This window comes from Drosophila grimshawi, unplaced genomic scaffold (assembly GCF_018153295.1).
Source record: "Drosophila grimshawi isolate 15287-2541.00 unplaced genomic scaffold, ASM1815329v1 contig_848, whole genome shotgun sequence".
In the NCBI taxonomy this organism is placed as follows: domain Eukaryota; kingdom Metazoa; phylum Arthropoda; class Insecta; order Diptera; family Drosophilidae; genus Drosophila; species Drosophila grimshawi.
In genome coordinates, this window is record NW_025063692.1 from 15,961,487 (window position 1) to 15,980,002 (window position 18,516).

The 18,516-nt window shown below is 42.0% G+C and overlaps 1 protein-coding gene across 1 annotated transcript; it reads right to left on the reverse strand.

Annotated features, from left to right (window-relative positions):
- Positions 1-720: 720 nt before the first annotated feature.
- On the reverse strand, positions 721-1,032 carry LOC6565027. Its single transcript, XM_001991733.3, has one exon. It carries the CDS (start codon positions 1,001-1,003, stop codon positions 800-802), a length of 204 nt encoding a protein of 67 aa, XP_001991769.2. The 5' UTR covers positions 1,004-1,032; the 3' UTR covers positions 721-799.
- Positions 1,033-18,516: the final 17,484 nt, after the last annotated feature.

Sequence of the window (18,516 nt, forward strand, 5' to 3'; positions counted from 1 at the left end):
AGCTTGTTTGTGCATTGTGCGGTTCGCCTTTGCCTGTGCCTTTTCCTTTGCCATTACCAAATTTACATTGCCCCTGGGGAAGCAGCAGCAGTCGCAGCAGCAGCAGCAGCAGCCCAAACAGCAGGAAGAGGCACTGGCAACTGGGTGTAGCACAACCGACTCTGAATGCGACTCGGATCCAAATTGCATTTTAAGCGCATGCTTAAAAATATACAATGCCATTTCTTTTTAGCCGAATTAGTAGCAAAAATTGGCATGAGATATGACCATTACAAATGTATTCCTCCCATTGTTGATTTTCATCTGATGCAATTCCGCCAGTGCACTGATCTCTCTAGCGATAACTTACAATATCATCGAATTGATGTTGCTTTCTTTGCGTTGGATGACCGGCAAGTCTGGCCAGAGAGCAGAGCATAATAAATAAAAAATACATAAATTAAAAGAGTAAAAGCCTAATTATAAGTTAAATGATAATTGATAATTGTACTTGACTTAAGGAGTTTTACAGGTCTTAAATAAGTCCACAATTAAATTATAATGTATTCGATACATGGCTAAATCTCTAAATCGCCCCAAAATGATGATGAAAAATTGTTCAAAACTACACTCAGGAAAAAATTGCCTTGGAAACTAGATATACGAAAAAATCAAACACAACCTTCCGTTTTAGGAATACACTTTCTGAATAATAAGGTTAGTGCGAACATTTTATTCGCATTCGCCTTGATGTTTTTAAGCACACTTTTATTTCACATTTGAATAACAAAAATACTTTTAAATCTTTTAACTCGGCTTTTCAGCCAGCCGCCACAGTTGTTGTAGTCGGTGGTGTTGTGGTTACTGGTGCGGCTGTGGTCAGTGGCTGCTTGATGATCGTCACACGTACGCAGCCAGCATGTTCGGCATGGTCGCCAATTGGTGTGGCATGCAACTTGCCCAAGCCGGCCATCAGAAAGAGACAGCAAAGTAGCAGGCCAAATAATTGCATTATGCTGTGCATCGGAAATGGTAGCTGATCCACTGAACCACTCAAGCTGTCAGCCAAATACAACTGCTGGCAATAGTTGCAGTCGTCGCTTTTATAGTTGTCTTCGGCGTGGAAACTGACTGTAATTGTGATTGTAAATTGCCTGTGCATTTGTAATTTCTATTATTCTAATGTTTTGTTTTAAATCGCAGCAGCCGTTGAGCTTTGTTCCATTCACGTGATATTTCGATTTATAGAAAAATCATAAAATTGTTTATCTATGGCGAAATGGTTTTGTGCATGCATTGTCCAAGGTTTATTTACCGATCGCTATCCATTCATATTCTCATGGAATGATGAAATTACGAAATTACTCACCAGAGGTATTAGAACAAATAAATTAACAGCAACACTGATAACGTATAATAATTTTTAAAAACAATAAAGTAAATCTTTACTTCTTTTTGTTTTTTTTTAGCTTCATTGATAAACTAGGTAATGTCCCCGAGATAAACCTATGTTGTTTTTTCGTTCCAAAGAACTGTTAGTTCCGGTTATAGCAGTCGGATTGATCGGTATTATAACCATTATTGTGACTGTTCTAATTGTGAAATCATTTTGAGTGCCTTCAACTATGCAATTCTTTTGTGTGGCCTTATAATTGTTTAAGATTGTCATCTCATCTCTGACACACACTTGGCGCAATTGCTATAGCGTTTGGGGTCAATTCACTTGGGCCACATTCGACTTTTTACATTCATAAAAGTAACAAAAGCATTTAAATGGATATTTTTTATTCGAGAGCAACAAAGTGAAAATGTCTCGCGTGAATGAAAAGTAAAAACGTATAAATTAAAATGTGGTTCACTTTTCATTTTAAATAATTGTGTCTACCTGAAAACTGGAGTAAAGCTGTGAGTATATGGAAACCAAAAAAAATCCCCTGCTAAATGGCTTATCCACAAAATCTTTGAACAAGAGTATTTAAATATTGTGTAAAACGTTCGTTCGACTGTCTTTCTGCAGGAACGAACTTCTTTTCAGTGCACTATCGACAAATCTTCGATATACTCAGAAGTGCCAATCAATGAAACCTAGAAATTTTTCTTAATTTGAAAGCTAATGAAATTAAGATAAGCACAAAAATAAGGGGGTTTTTTATCTTATGTTCAAGAAACATGCACATCTGGTTAATAATTCTCATTAAATGTCAGATAGTTTTATGTATCAATGGCAATACCTTTAAGATTGGACATTTTAATTATATATGCGATACGGGGAGATACGAGAACTTACATTAATAATTTAAAGAGTCTAGATATTCTCGTCTGTTGATACTTATCAGGAATATATATTTTTTATGGGGTCGTAGACGTTTCCTTCTGCATGTTATAAACATTTGCATTAAGCCATTGCATCATTTTTACCCATTTTGAATGGGTTCAGGCTATAAAACGAATATTATTGATCAGAGAGTCAATTATACAGCTGCTAGATCTACAGCATTTCATTACATAATTTAGACAAGAATAGGAAGTTATATTTGCTTTGCCACTACTTTTACTTTATTGGGATGCTCTATTCGTGTGTTACATACAGTGTTAATATAAGTTTCATAGATACGAGGTCCAGGTATAATCCAATGTATAATGTCCAGGCTCCAAACTCACACCCAGCTCACTTGTTAACCGGAGGAGGTGGCGGCGGTGGTTCGTGGCGGTGGTGGTGGTCCATTACGTGGAGGCCGTCCGGACGGGACTCCAGCAGCGGCCCTTAGGCTGGCCACGGTGGTTGAGTGATGATGCTGGACATCCTGGACAGGCATCATTCGGGCTGCGGCCAGTTGCTGTGCAGGATTAATACTCCTATTAACGAGATGTTGAATTTGACGGAATGGGTTTGACTTACCAGCAGGATGGCGAGGGTCAGGCCGAGTAACAAGTATATACGCATTCTGATACTATTCGCTGTGTGCCAGGGTTTAAGATCTGGGTCGAGGCTGCGGCTTATATAGCAGTTCGGCACCAAACTCTGAATGCTGTAGTTTCATCAGATGTGGCAATTGTTATGGTGACAATTATAGTGGCACATTAAAACCTAATTGAGTGATTTGAGTGTTGTTGATATATTATTTAATACCAATTCACTACTTTCAAATTAAAATTAATTTGACTTAGCTTATGCACGCCCCAAAACACAATTATCATGTGCAGTGAAGCCATCGTTTTGTTTTTGCTCTCATTCATGCGCTCTGTCTGGGTTTAGGGCAGGGTTAATGTCGATAAATGTTCCACTTATTACAATGAAGTTGATATTATTTAATGAATGTTTTATTTGAAATCTCATCATGTAAATAATTGTAGTAAGAGAGTTTTAATCTACGATTCATTCTAGAATAAAATATTGTTAGAAGCGGATTCGTAATTTGGTTTATAATCATAAATCTGTTTTCTCTATGTAATATAAGCTACCCCAGCCTTCACAGCAATGCGTGCTTATCAATAATGATGTATATATGTATGTTATAAGCAATGATAAACTAATCCAATGCTCCGCAGCTATTTGGCAGTGGGTCGTTTAAAGCCAGTGGCTTAAGCCACCAGAATTGGGCGTCCTTGTCAGCTATTTGATCTACTGCGACTCCTGATGATGATGTCTACCGTTTGGCATGGGGAATAAACATAAACGTGCCGAGCAACTTTTATTGCGATTTCGTTATAGTATGTGTGCGCCAACAGGAAGGTGTGCCATGCACTGAGAAAAATTAGCGGTTGAGATTAGTTTATTTTTTTCCATAATGTATCTTTTAAGTATCTATTTATATGCTAGTTATCTTAAATACGTAAAGGTAATAAATTAGATTATATTTTGCAAAATAGATAAAAAATGTAATTTTTATTTTTAATTTTTATATATATGCTTAGTCATGAATGAGTAATCTATTAATTTCGTTAACATTTGTTCAAGTGTGATATCGAAAATAACTCAGAGCATTGCTTAAATTGTACGAGTTTTCTATTCCTTAAATTTTCTTAATATATTTGAAATTATTTCAAGTGCATGGTTTTCCACATGTTGGGGATGGGCAACAGTCATGGAGCGGAACTTTGATAGATTTAACAGGGAATGACAGACACACAAACACATCGGAAAAAATATCATAAACTACATCCAAAGATGACGATGATAGAGACTGAGCCAAAACCGAATCGTAAAAGGCAAAAGCTGCAGTCTCCATTTCAAAAATGTGTCTTTCTGTCTGTGTGTGTGTGTGTGTATGTGTGTGAGTGTGTGGTGTAATATAGTGGTAGTAGCAACATTTATTGGATTTTTATGATAAGCGAGGACAGGTCGACGACAGTCACTCAGATTCCTTGATTTTTATTTGTTGTGTTGGTAAACATCGTTTCTTGTTGTGGTTGTTGTTGCACAGCACTAAGAGCGGGCAAATTGTGGCTTTTATCGCTGATAAGATGACAGCAACAAAAAAAGCGACTTAAATGGTGCTGCTGGCAGTTGCGAGTATCCTGCACTGCTCCGTTGTCAACTGTCGCCACGGCACAATGCAAATCAAACAAACAATAAATTCAGCGACGGACATTGTTGCATGCCACAGAAACAGATACAGATACAGATACAGCAATAGATATAGATACAGATGCAGTCTCCATCTACCATTCAAGAAGACAATGGCGAACACCGGCAGTAAAACGCATGCATATCCTATAAACATTAAGGATATCCTTGAGTAGATGCAATTTTCTAACCAATATAATTCATAAATTTATTTTCAATCCTTTCCGCACATAAATTTTCATATTATGCACAAGCAGACATACACACACACACACACACACACACACTAACACACACACACACACACACACACACACACACACACACATACACACGCACACAAACACAGTCATACATCGTGCCATTTCGCTCTCAACCAGGTCTTTTTTCCTGCAGGTCTATTGTGCTACATATCCTGTGTGTCTCTTTCTCTCTCTCTCTATCATTCTGTGTGTATGTGTGTGTGTGTGTGCATTATTATTTGTCGTCGTGCTTGTCATTATTTATATGGCCGGGCCAAGAGATAGGTTGCTGCAACGTTTTGCAGTCAAGGATATGCTGCTGCCTACAGTTGCAGCTATAGCTCCTGGCAATTACGCACACACACACACACACACACACATCGATATTGCATTGCTGTAGGCATGTCCTTTCGGCCTGGCAAGGTTTGTTGGCCTAACATTTTGATTTATAAATGCCAACGCCGACTCTGACTCCGACTCCGACTCCGACTCTGATTCTGATTTCAACTCTGACTCTGAGGCTGAGACTGAGCGCAAGTGCTGCATCCTGAGTCCTGACTCCTGGGCCCTCTCTCGTGCGCCGGACGCTGCAGCTACTTTTGCTGACTGGCTGTAGCTCCGCCCGCCTCCGCCTCCGCCCCTGCCACTGCCACCGTGCTGTGCATTGCCCGTTAGGTAGCCCAAGTGGCCATTAATATATCAGTTCAATTCATATTTGAAATTTTGCATATCCTAACACGCCAACAGTGACTCTGGCTCGTCTTCGTCCTTGCTTTCGTCGTGCCAGTTGCTAGTTAGTCGTTCTCATTGCACACGCATACGATTATGATTTGTGTCTTACTTAATGCACAGACAGATGGGGTCAAGAGGTTGCTTCTGTAGTTGTTGCTATTGCTGTTGGTGTTGCTGTTGGTGTTGCTGTTTCTGTTCTTGGTCCGTTTGTTGGGTGGCTTTGACCAGCAGACAAGTGGACAGTGGGACGGACGGGTGAATTGCTACCCAGTCATCGTCTCAATCTGATTGATTTAGAATTCCAATTGAGACTACATGAAATATGTTTGTCTCGTGTCTCCAACTGCCACTCGAATTCCTTCTGCCTGTCGCCGTCTTCTGTCGCTTGCCTGCTGTCGTCTGTCGAGTCCAGGCTGCTGGTGCTGCGACTGGTCCTGCATCCAAATGCCATTTATGCATGGGCATATCCTTTTGCGAAATTTGCATATTCCAACAGCAACACAGCAACACTAACCCCAACAACAACAACGACTTATTGATATTTCATTGATTTACGACACTTGTGAAACAATTTGGAAAATCACAGATTAGCAGGCAGGCAGCAGGCAGCAGGCATCAGGCAAGTCGTGAACTGCACTAATTACACCCAAAGCTAAAATGACCCAGACACAATACACGCACACACGCAGACAGGCAGTCTATCTCTTCCTCTGGCAATCACAATATTAACTTTGTCATGTAAATCGCAACAGACAAGTCCTCAGCTAAAGTTGCGTAGGTACAATTTTGCCAAACATTCCAATAAAACCCATTTTCGCTCAGTCGATGTAAAAAGTCAACTAACTACAGGGCACCAGCTCAATTTAGATATAGTGCGTCTAGATTTTGACAATTACATTCGCACTTCAGCTCTTCACAAGTCCATTCGCCTTGCATGCTTTTGTCTTTCAGGTGAAAATATATTGGGTATAAAAACAAAAAAACAAAAAAGAATTATCCATTTATACACAAAAGTGATTGGCTTGACAGAAGAGGTGCTTTTGAAAGCATGGAAAAATAATTAAAATCTATGGCTACATGAAAATTCCTTACAAATATATACTTAAGATATAATCGTGTCTACAAAATAATACATATCTGTTTAATGCTCGTTTATTTGGTCAATCATCAGATTTTCGGCACTAATTTTCGCCAATGTGTATCAATAAATTAATCAAAGGCAATCGTCTTCGAGCTAACACAACAATTAATAATTATCAAATACTTTAATTAGTTATTGAATTAGCAAATATTAACTTAAGAGTAAGAATAACATATATTCATATGTTTTTCGTCTATGAGCAACAATAAACTTAATTTAAAGTTCAAGCTTTTGTATGGGTTTCACATGATGAGCATCCAATCAATCAATCAATCAATCAATCGATCAAATTGTAAATGCAGATTGTAAAGTTAATCATGCTAAATGTCTGGCTGAGAAATTATCTTAAATTAGCTGAGCAATTGACCCAAGTTGCCCCCGCACAGCTTCGACTGAGACTTGTACGTCAACCCTGAATGCTCCATTTCCTACATAAGTATACATATATATATATATATATATATGTATAACAATATATATTGATATAGAGAAGGCATTCACAATCACATTTAGTTTCACATTCGCATCCTTTTCCTGGCTTCCTCTGGCTGTTGAACTAACGTGCAGTGATTAGGCTACCAGGCAACAAACGATTTGTTGCATGTTGTTGCAATTGATTGTTGCAATTTCAATTTTGAATTATGAGCCCTGGCCAGGCCAGGCGAAGGCGAGCCTGCTTTGCAACGACAAACGGCAACTGCATCCTTTGGCATTGCATCCGGCCGCTGCCTGCTTCCGCATGGGTGTGACTCACACATTGTTTGTGTGTGCGTGTGTGTGTTTGTGTGTGTGTGTGTGGGTGTGTGTGCTTATGTGTCGTTTGCATGTTAAGCCCCAGACTCAGTCGCAATCGGCAGCGGCAGCGGCAGCGGCAGTCTCAGTCTCACTCCTCCCGCCACCCATTTGGGAGTGTGCAATGTGTTGCAAGTTGCATTGGCAGCGTCATTCAAGTGTTTAGTGATTTATGGAATGCCGTTAGAGCTGTTGCATTGCATTGACCATCCCTCAAGTCCTCACCTCCCGTTAAACAGCCTCGTCCCCACCGTCAAGATTAGCACAATGGATTTGAGCACTTTTGACAGCTAAGATTTGTTTATGTGACGCCGGAACCCAGAGTCTTATCTTAGGGGCTCGTCTGGCTGGGAGTCGATGTCTGGGCTCTCTGATTCATGCCGTTGCATATTGGTAACAAATTTGTGGTAATTGATTTGAAATTGATTAATTAAGTTTGCGGCACAGACGTGACACACAACAATGTTTGCCAGTGGCTTTAGCGCACATTGCCACAACACAATCAGCAAACACACTTGCGACCGCCCGACACCCCGACTCCCCCACTCATCTATCTCAACCTATCTGTTTGTTGTTGCAGCTGCTTATTCAGCCAGGAATGCCTGGAAGGTGCAACCGCAAATGGCAGCCTGGTTTGCCAACAGTCGGCATTCGGCAGGCAATCCTTCAGTCCTGCACTGGCATCCACTCAACTCCGTTGGCTTTCGTCTCTGACGAATTGCTGTGGGGCTTGTTTGAATGTTATCGACACGATTTTGACATATTGAATAACAGTTAAACGTTGCCAAGCGGCAGACGACATGTCTGTCTGCCTATCTGGAGCCTCGCCTCACCTCGCCTCGTCGCCCTCCACTGGACAGACGGCTGCGATTACCAACTTGTATCCTTGTTGGCAGCAGTTTGATGCGCGCGTGTTTGTGGCTGCCTTTTGGCATTTGGCTGCCAAATGGTGCATATGGCTAGATACACAAGCTGAAATATGCCAAATCGGTTTAACAAGGCAGCTAACAGGCGTCGGCACTCCAGACGACATCGACATCGACATCAACATCAACATCAACATCGACACTGACGACGAGGGCGACGTCATCAACGAAAATGTTTGTTGACACGTCAGGCATGGGCTCTCAACTCTCAACTCTCAACTCACAGGTCTCTCCCTCTCTGTCTTGCTCTCTGTCTCTGTGTGTAGGCGCTGGGTGTTAACAAACATCAAATATTGACAGTTTACTTAACACAGCCGCACATTGGAGACACGCAAGATGGCAAACGACACTTGCAATCGACGCTCGATCCTTGCCACTTTAAGTCAACCAGAGCCCAAACCGGCTGGTCGCTAATCGACCACGTGCAGTTAAAGCCAATCGAAGTGGGATCAGAGTTCGCCATTTAATAGCTCTTCATAATAACATTTATTTTTACATTGAGTCAATTAAACATATACAAATTTGAGAGTTATACAAATGAATTATAAATTTGTGATATTATATTAATGTATATTTCGGATTGGGGACAATATTAAAACTAGATAACTCTAGTCAACGAGAAGATACTCTGTAATCAGCCTTAATTGAATTGAAACTGATTCACAACAAACTTATATGCATTTTGCTCAATCGAATTAGAGTTTATGGTGCATATTTGTGACAATTATTTTAAGTATTTTCTGTGAGAGGCAAAACAAATACTAATACTTATTAATTTTAAGTATGATACATTCATTTGCATATAATATTACTATAATAATCCAAGCAAGAGCACTTGAATTATCAATAATATATGAGTCATCAAATAGTTTTAGATGGATAGGAATATAACCTCCACAGATAGTCTATTTTCGAGGCAGGGCTCTTCGTCTTGGATTTCCATTTGCAATATACTTTTCCTAAGCTGGAATTTCGTTTTTCGAATCAATTGAAATTCAAATCCAAAACTGGACCCTTTTATTTTCCACAATGCCAAGTGGTAGGTGGTTTTTTGTGGTTTGGTGGTGCTAGTTAGCCGCTGTTCGCTATTTTTGCGCGCTACAAGAAATCTGTGCGGGGCACTGCGGATATGATTTATCAGTGCTTTTAACTGCAGCCGATACGGGGCGTTGTATGAGGGGGGGATGGAGGCTGAAAAATTTGCATAAGACGCTGGAAACTGGCAAATGGAATATGTCAATTGAAGCTGCATCCCACCGAGAGAGAGAGAGAGAGAGGGGGAGAGAGAAAGAGAAAGAGAGAAAGTGGCGCGCCATGATTAATGGCTGCGATTATATTTTTCCTTTTCGAAGTTGTCATTTTTGTTTTTGTAGTTTTTTTTTTGTTTTCTTTTTCTTTTTTTTTTTTTGTTCATAGTATTATCTGTAAAGTTGAAATTGTAATTTAATTTAGAGCGATTCTCTCTAGTGGCCGAGGCCATTTCTGATTCCTTGGCTTCGGCCCTATGCAAATGAGCGGCTTTGTGTTGTAAGCCCAACCAAGCCAGATGGCAGCAGGCAATGGGAGACAATTGTCAATTGCATATCCTTTTCGCATTAATATTTCATTAACAACATTTGCGGAAGTTTGATCTTCTGCATCAATGGTTTGTAAAATTGACTTGGGCCCAAGAGCAACAACAGCAACAACAGCAACAATCGCTGTAAGCAGCTAACAAAGTTCAAGGCACGACGCAAGCACAGCAAGGACGACAACAGGACGACGACAATGTTGCCTTATTAGATTAATTTCATTTTGGTTTTTTGTGCCATCTCACTCAATCTCTTTGTCGCTCGGCGTAATCATCCTGTTGATTCACAACATTGCCCCAATCCACATCCCCCCATCCATCCACATCAAAATCACTCGAACCACCCAAAGTTATGCAAATTTTTTATATATATATATATTTTTTTGCCAACCCTCCGCGCTCTATTTTCAATTTTAGCAGTGCTTCAGCTTCAGCCTCAGCTCCGTTGTAATTTTCATTATTTATATTTTTTCCATTTTACTGATTATGATTTAAAGCCTGCATCTTTGGCCGGGGATTGTCGCACTGATTGCCACGTATCAATTTCCAGCCGCCAGTTTTGCCAATTTCTCAAAATGCTCCGCGCCGCAATTTTAAATAAGCCATTAACCGCAGTCGACGCGACGGCCCGACAGTTGCGACTGTTCAATATATCAAAAGATGTTAAGGCCCACAAGAGGGGCGCATGTAAAGTTTACAACAGCTAAGACAGGCATTTTTGAAAGTAGATTTGCTAAACGGCACTCGAACCAAAAACTCAAAGATTTTATTATTACAAAAAAATACATTTTATACCATAAATAAATAATTTGTATAACATTTTGAATATTCTTTTAAGTTTTCATATCTGGGAGAGTTTGATATTTATTTATTCATATATTTGTTTCCCAGTGATACTAGATTAAGTTCTATATACTATATTCAAAACATATATTAAAATTAGTTACAGCCATTTTAAGATATTAATTTAATTGTATTCAAATTTTACAATCTATGTAATGCCACGCTTAGTAAAGTATTTCATAGGTATCTAGTCTTTACTAGCTCTGTTTGGCTAAATATATATAATTCTTAGCTGCAAAATAAAATATGAAATAAATATCTTGGTGAATTTTGTAAGCGACCCTCGCGAGTTGGCAACATGACTGATATTTGCATTTGATGCTGATGCCCGCTAACTACGCCTGTCAAGTGGGATTTTGTGCGATTTTTCTTGCAGCTCTAGCGTGACCCCCGTATTGAACAGCACTCGCCCGACCGCCCGACCGCCCCCTGACCCCGCACCCACCACTCTGATAGCCTGATAGCCTGACTGACTCTTGGATGTGGGTGGGTTTGGCGTGGTGTGGTGCTTCGACTGGCGGCATGCATGCCGAAAATTGCGTTGTTTTGCGTGTAACCGCGCGTGGTAATCAAACAAGCGGCATGGCTTGCGAGGGTCGTGTGGGGGTGGGGGGTGGGGGGCTGTTGGTTGAGCCTGATATTGGTATGGGGCAAGGAAGCTATACATGCCGCTGTCGTCTTGGTGTCGTTTTTTTTTTTTTTTTTTTTTTTTTTGTTTTTTTGGTTTTTGTTATTCGGCGCGCATATGCCGCGGGCTGGCGCCTGTGTGGCAGCACTGGGTGGTGGCAGTTGTGTGGCGTCGGGGCAGCGGGTGGCATTCGCGAATCGTGCTGTTAGCAAATATGTTGCCAATTCGACGGCGCATTGACGTTTCCCTTTTGTTTGACGTCGAAGTCGACGTCGTCGTCAACAGCTCAACTTAAGTTGCTAACGAGCTGCGCGGCTTTTGCCCAGCGGCGTTGTGTATGCCGCAACATTAATAAAAAATTTCGCAAATTTTTTTGCGCTCTCTATATGTGGTGGATGTGGGCTGTGGATGTGGATGCAGTAATGTGATGGGTGGTAGGTGGTAGGTGGGCTTGGCGCTTCAATTTTTTGTGTAATTTTTCAAATATTGTTCAATTTGCAAACGCGCGTTTAACGATGTGTGCGTAATTTAAGTGCCCGTTGATGCTGTCGAGGGTAGGTGACGCATGGCAAGGCCATGTGGAGTGAGTGGGAGGGGGCGGGGGCGGGGAGGGATTGGTGTGGCGCGGCCTTTGAATTTTCACTTTGATGGTTTGATCGTCATCGTCATTGGCATCGCATTTGTGCAATCGCTTGTGCCATCAATGGAATATGATTTAATTATTTTGATTACACATTTTAATTGTATTGATAAAAGCGCAAAATGTACTCGAGAAAGGTGCCCTACAATTGAAAAGTACTAGAAAAGCCGACTGGCAGACGGAATGGGGCAAATGTCATCAGCTTGAAATTAAATTGCTTACAAAATGTGCATCGTTGTTCATACAGCAGACTCTTGCAAAAGTGGAGATGCCCAAACATAAAATAAATATATATCTCTGATGAGAAAAGTCGATTTTTTTGCATAAGTTGTACAGGAAAATGATTACACTTCTTTCATAAATGTAATCCACAACTACACGAGTCACAATCGGATATCGGAATGTGATAGAGCTGCTGCCATCTAAGTATTATATATCGAAGAGCGTACGCAGCTTATACTGAATGGGTACTGTAATTCTCTTATCAATTTGAATTTAAAGCACTTTGCGTCTACCTTGATATAAATATCGGCTTGGAAGGCAGCCATTCATTTTGTTTAAACAATATTATTAGTTGGTAATCTTCACCCGAAGGTTTCTTGGGTTAACACTGAATAAAATACTCAAGATAATAAATATTGTTAAGAGTTCAAGATGTTTGATAATCTGTTTGAGACTTAAGTTTACTCAATTTGACATAATTTTTTTTGCACTCCTCCGATTTCTCTCGACTCTGAGGCTTAAAGTAATTATCTCTTTGTCATTTTGTAGCATAAGTGTCTTGGTTATATTCAAATATAAAATCATTTATATTTTGTGTACTTTCTCCCATTCTATTTTTCTATCTCTGTCTCCCTCCCGCTCTCTCTCTCTCTCTCTCTCTTTCGCTCTCTCTCTCTGAAGATTACAATATGAGTAAGTGCAACGCCTCGCTTCGCTTTGCGTTCGCTGCCGTTTCCGCTGCTGAATCCAGTTGCGTCTTCTTGCCCCTCCCCCTCCTCCACCCCGCCCAAAGCCCGCGTATCAAGCAACCACTTAAATAGTTTTTATCATGTAATTACGGCCGCTGTCGTCTGCCAGACGCATCCTCGTATCCTTGTGTCCTCACATCCTTTTTGGCGCTTAACTTTTTCTGTAGCAGCTTCCGTGATTTGTGCAACCGACCGCTGTGGCAACAGCCACAGACTTGGAGTCGCCACCCGCATCCATCCCCCAATTCTGCAGGACACATGAGTCGACTTTTGGGCCATTATGGGTGTAGGCGGCTGTGTGGGGGCGTGGCCAACTGCCCATTGCTTGTATTACAATAATTTTTAATTACCGGCGTAAACGTAATTATGAATTTTTATTTCGCACTGCTCGGTTGCAAATACATTTTTTTGCCCCCCCCCCCCCCCCCACACTTGCCTCATTTTTGTTTTTTTTTTTTTTGTGTGTGTGTGTGTGTTTTTTTATGTGCCTTTTGGCCTTTTTGTTGTTTGGCATCGTTTGGTGGGCGCTTTTTGTAGTTGTCGCTGGTGCTGATCCGGTGCGCGATATGCACAAAGGCTTCACAGTTGGTTGAGGCGGCCGTCTAAGGGCTTCGGGTTGTGCCTTTTTGCATGTGTCACTTGGCTTGGCGTTGCCAGATTTTGCGTTGCGTTTCTTAGAATTTTCCGCCAAAAAGGGCAAGTGTGGTGCGGGTGTTGCTGGGGCCCAGCCACCGGCTGCACGCAATTATCACAAGTGACGTGGAGCGGATATGCTGCCATCGTCACCAGCGTCTCCAACGTTGGCGAATAAAACAATAAGTGCTGCATGCTTTCAGGCGTCAGGCGTCAGGCGATGGGTGCACTGCGCCAAATGCTTGCCGGGCAGTCAAATGCCATTCGGCTGGAGCGAGGGAGTGTGGGGGGACTTGGGGATTGTATGAGATTTTTATGGTTGCCCGCAGCGGCGGGCGCGCTCATTACGCCGACTGCGGGTCGACAGCGTCAGCATCAGCATCAGCATCAGCTCATCATCAGCCTTAACCCTTTTTCCGCCAACGTCAACCCGTGCCAAACCCTAACCCAAGCCTAACCCCGGCAACAAAACCAGCCCCTTTTACTTAGCGTCACGCTCTTTTTGTAGTTTAAGCTGTCGCTGTCGCTGTCGCTGCTGCTGCTGCTGCTGCTGCTGTTGCAGCGTTGCATTTTTAGCTTCTTCATTGCGCTTAAGGACTTTTGACTTTTGTTTTATTAGTTGTGAGCCTGCGACCTCTGAACCCCCCTCTCTTTCTCTCTCTCGCTCTCACTCTCTCTGCACTCTGCACTACTGCACCACCCACACGGTGGGGCGATGCGGGCGCAGTTATTTAAGCATTTGCCATAGCTACTCTCAGCGCTTAGCTCTCAACTCTGTTTCAGTCTCTGCATACATTCATTTTCTGCGTTTTTTTCCTATTGTTGTTATTTTTTCGTTTTTTTTCATTATATATATATATATATATATATATATATATATATATATATATATATGCTTTTTTTTTGTTGTTTTTTGTGTGCTCTCTGTACTATTTCTCATATTTTTAATTTCTGCACTTTGTCCCTATTTATCCTGGCGTTGGCAGTTTTTAATTTCTCTGCTTTTCCGGTGCAAAGTTAATGAATAATTGTGCGCACTTTTGCGGCAAACGGCGACAGCGACGGTGACAGCGACAGCGACAGCGACGGCGACGGCGACTGAGACGCAGACACCAACTGCAGCGGCAACATTTCCCACTGTGTGTTGGCTTCATTTTTATAGAGCCGTGCGCTATCGTATGAGAAACAGAAACGGGGAGAGGTCAAGCGGGACATGAGCATTAGAGAAACAGAGAGAGAGAGAGATACGGAGCAAGATAGAGAGAGAGAGAGAGAGAAAGTGAGAGAGAGAGAGCGAGAAAGAGAGAAAGGGGGGAGCAAGTGGAAAGGCGACTCGCTGAATAGCGCAAAGTGTGATTGCATCCGGCGCCTTAATGAGTTCTTGATTTAATTCTTTTTCCAGCTGCGTTTCGTTGGGTTTCATTGTATTTGTGATACCCTGCAATCATGGCAACAACGTAAAAGGTTGTCATTGTGGCATGCATAGATCATATCCTCGAAGGCAACAGCAAAAAACGGCTCAACTCTTCTACTAATTGTCAGATTGCTCATTTGCAGTTAATAACGAACAGTTTCTTCTTTTTTCTATTCAAAACCTTGTCATGCAATTTGGTCATATAACTTAAATTCGCATAACAGGGTATATTTTCGAGTCGTGCAATGTTGTCTCGAAAATTTGCACTTATTTTCTACTTGCTGATGATGCTTCTGCCGCTGAGCTGACGTTGATTTCTCGCCACTTGCAGGGTCCAACGCCAATGTCGCCTCTCGGTGTCATTGTGACTTGAAATTGGTTGACGTTTCTGTTCACCGTTCGTCGTTCAGCGTTCAGCGTTCAGCATTCAGCGAGTGGCGCCTCAGTCACTACAAAATGCCAACGGAAATAAAATATCTACCAAATATCTTCACATTCCCCGCTTTATCTGTGTATGATCTTTTGAGTGCGAGTTAAGATTGAGAATAATTGACTGCTGTTTTCTTTTCTTTATGCTTAAAGTAGTCTCAGATTTGCAGTTAAAAAATAGTTAAATATGATGATCTTAAGCACTCTTAAATTCGTTTATTATGGAGGAGGTTAGAGTCTGTCGATCGATAGGTTTTGATCTAGTCCAATCATGTGCAAGAATGCAATGATTCAATTCATTATTGGTCTTATTTTTGTGGTCTTTGGTATGGAGTAGGCTAGGACATTGGGATATTTGTGATATTGCAGTCCCCTAGATAATAGAGACTATTGGAAAAATAATGTTTGTGGTGCTTACAATGATACATTAATCTTAAGCATGCAAACAATAACACATATATTACCAATTTGTTTAGTCAAGTATGTATACAGTTTAGTCCATTTATCTACCTTAGCCTAAATGACTCCTTTAACTCTGATCTTTAATGGACAAAGGCCACTCGCTAAGCTGAACTTTTTGACTTCATCGACACTAATTTGTTTTCAATGATAATGAAAGCACACTCGAGTTGAGCGCCCGGTCCGCGCTTTAATTGTCGCGGCACCACGACGCCAAAAGTGCGTGACGAAAGCAGGACAAGAAGACAGCAGGGCAGCGGGGCAGCGGGGCAGCGGAGCAACACGACAACAAGGGGACAATGGCCAAACAGGTCAATGGGCAGCGGGCGCAAAAAGGCAAAGGCAAGGCAACAAACGGAATCAAACTGAAGTGCCAAAACGACAACAAACGCAAGTGCCAAACAAGGCTGGCCAAAAAAGAAAAACGACAACAGAAGCCTGAGCAGAAGCAGGGATCTGGTAGCTGGAGTAAAACCAGTAGCTCGAGCAGGACTTAACCAGGAAATAAAGCACGCTGTCTATCCTACTGGCAAACCCAATGCGTAATCAAAGTGCCGGCGGTCGAGGCAACTGGGACTGGAACTGGGACTGGGACTGGGACTGCTGCAGGCTGTCTGCCTGCACAGAGAGACAGACACGACTTCGTCGTAGTCGTCGTCGTCGTCGTCGTCGTCATCTTAGGTGTGTGGCTCCAACGGATCAGCAACAGCTCCCTCCCCCCTCGTCGTCTGAAGCTACCCAGTTGGATTTAGCGTCCTTTGCCTGCCGCTTGCCTGTCAGATTCAATGAGCATCATTGTGTTTTAAGTGCGTTCGTTGTGTCCTGTTCCTTATCCCTGTGTCCTATGTCCCTGTCCCCGCCTCCCATCACCTACTCACTGTCTGCAGGCGGGTTGTTTATTTATTCTTTTTCTTGTCCCAGCCCCGTCAGCAGTCAGCAGCGGCAGCTACATTTTTGGCATCGGTTTTGGCCATGTATTTCCGTTTGCCGTATTGTCTCACTGTCTCGTATTTCTTTTGAGGTCTGCAAGAAAGTGGCCGGCGACCAGCCCAGCCCAGGCCAGGCCAGACGCTTTGCCATTGTCCATGGTACAACATCAGGGCAGCCTACCCTAACCCCTTGGCTCCCTTGTCACATTGCCAATGAAAAGCGTTTTCAAATTAATTGATTAAAGTCCATTACAAGTTGGCTGCCGTCTCTTCGTCTCTCTGTTCCTATGGCCGGTGCTCGGGCGACAGCCAAATGACATTGGCAATTGTATGAGAAATTACTGCAAAGGACTCAACCAGAACTCGCTTTGTATCCCGCTAGGTGGTCCACTTCAGCTAAGAACTATCAGCCCGAGTGTACAGCTCGCAATGAGAAATGAATGCTGGAACTGGCAGTTGGGAGTTGGCAGTTGGGAGTTGGGAGTTGCAAGTTGTGGGTCAAGCACATATGGCAAGGCTCATTGATTTTGTGGGTGTTCGTTGGACATTGTATTATGGAACGATAAAAGAGCAGCTCACAGTGGGAATGGTGTTCATTGTTTATTTTTGGATGGTGAAGTGATTTTAATTTGATTCGCTTAGAGTGATTTCAGTCGCATTTCAACCCCATTCGTACAAACGTATTATTATTAATTATAATGAAGATTCACATATAATCAAAAAGAGATATAACCTTTTTCTTTGCCTCCATGTAAGATGTTCGTCCAGTCCAAATAAAAGAGCTCTGATTAAACGCTTAAGTCTATTTGTCAGCTTCAGCTATTCTAGTTACGAGATCCGATTTAAGGCTATGCTCAATAGATTCTTCAGCAAGTTTAATGTATTTTAGATTAAGGCAGAGTTACCTTATATTAGTCAGTTAAAGACAACTTCTTGCATCATAAAGTAGGCAAACACACATGGAGACGAGGTAAAAGTTTTGCGAGTGCTTTTGGCCGAGCACAAAGGAAATGCGGTCAACATGTTAGTGAGTTTAATTTTATTTATGTACGGTTGGCCAAAAGAATGCCTTGGCTATTTCTCAAGGAGCGCCTGGACTGAAGTCGTGGGTGACCTGTTTTCTCTCCGCCCTGTGTCCTCTGTTCTCTGGGCAGGAAGTGGAGGTGGAAATGGCGAGCGCACAAATCAAACTTGTAAATTAGCAATACTCATTGACAAATATTTCATTCATGCAGACAGCTGGACAGACACTCAGTCAAACGCTCAGCTCAGCTCAGCTCAGACAGTCAGTCACTTCTTGTTCTTGGGCTTCTTAGCCGGGTCAGGTGGGGAAGGGGTGGTAGGGGGGTTGAAGGAAGTGGTGCTCACTTCCTGGCGGCTGGCATCCTTGCGGTTCGCAAAACATTTTTGTTTTGCTTTTGTGGATCTATGCAATATTTCAAACACGAACTTTGCGCACCAAAGATTAATTAACTTATGTCAAAGTAATTTTCAACGTTCGTTAAGGCGACACGAGACCAGCCACCCCACCGCCACTCCCTCCAATTGCCACCCAGCCTGACGGTATGCAGTCAAGCCAAATTGATTGTCAGTCATTCAAAGACATTTTTTCTTATTTCGC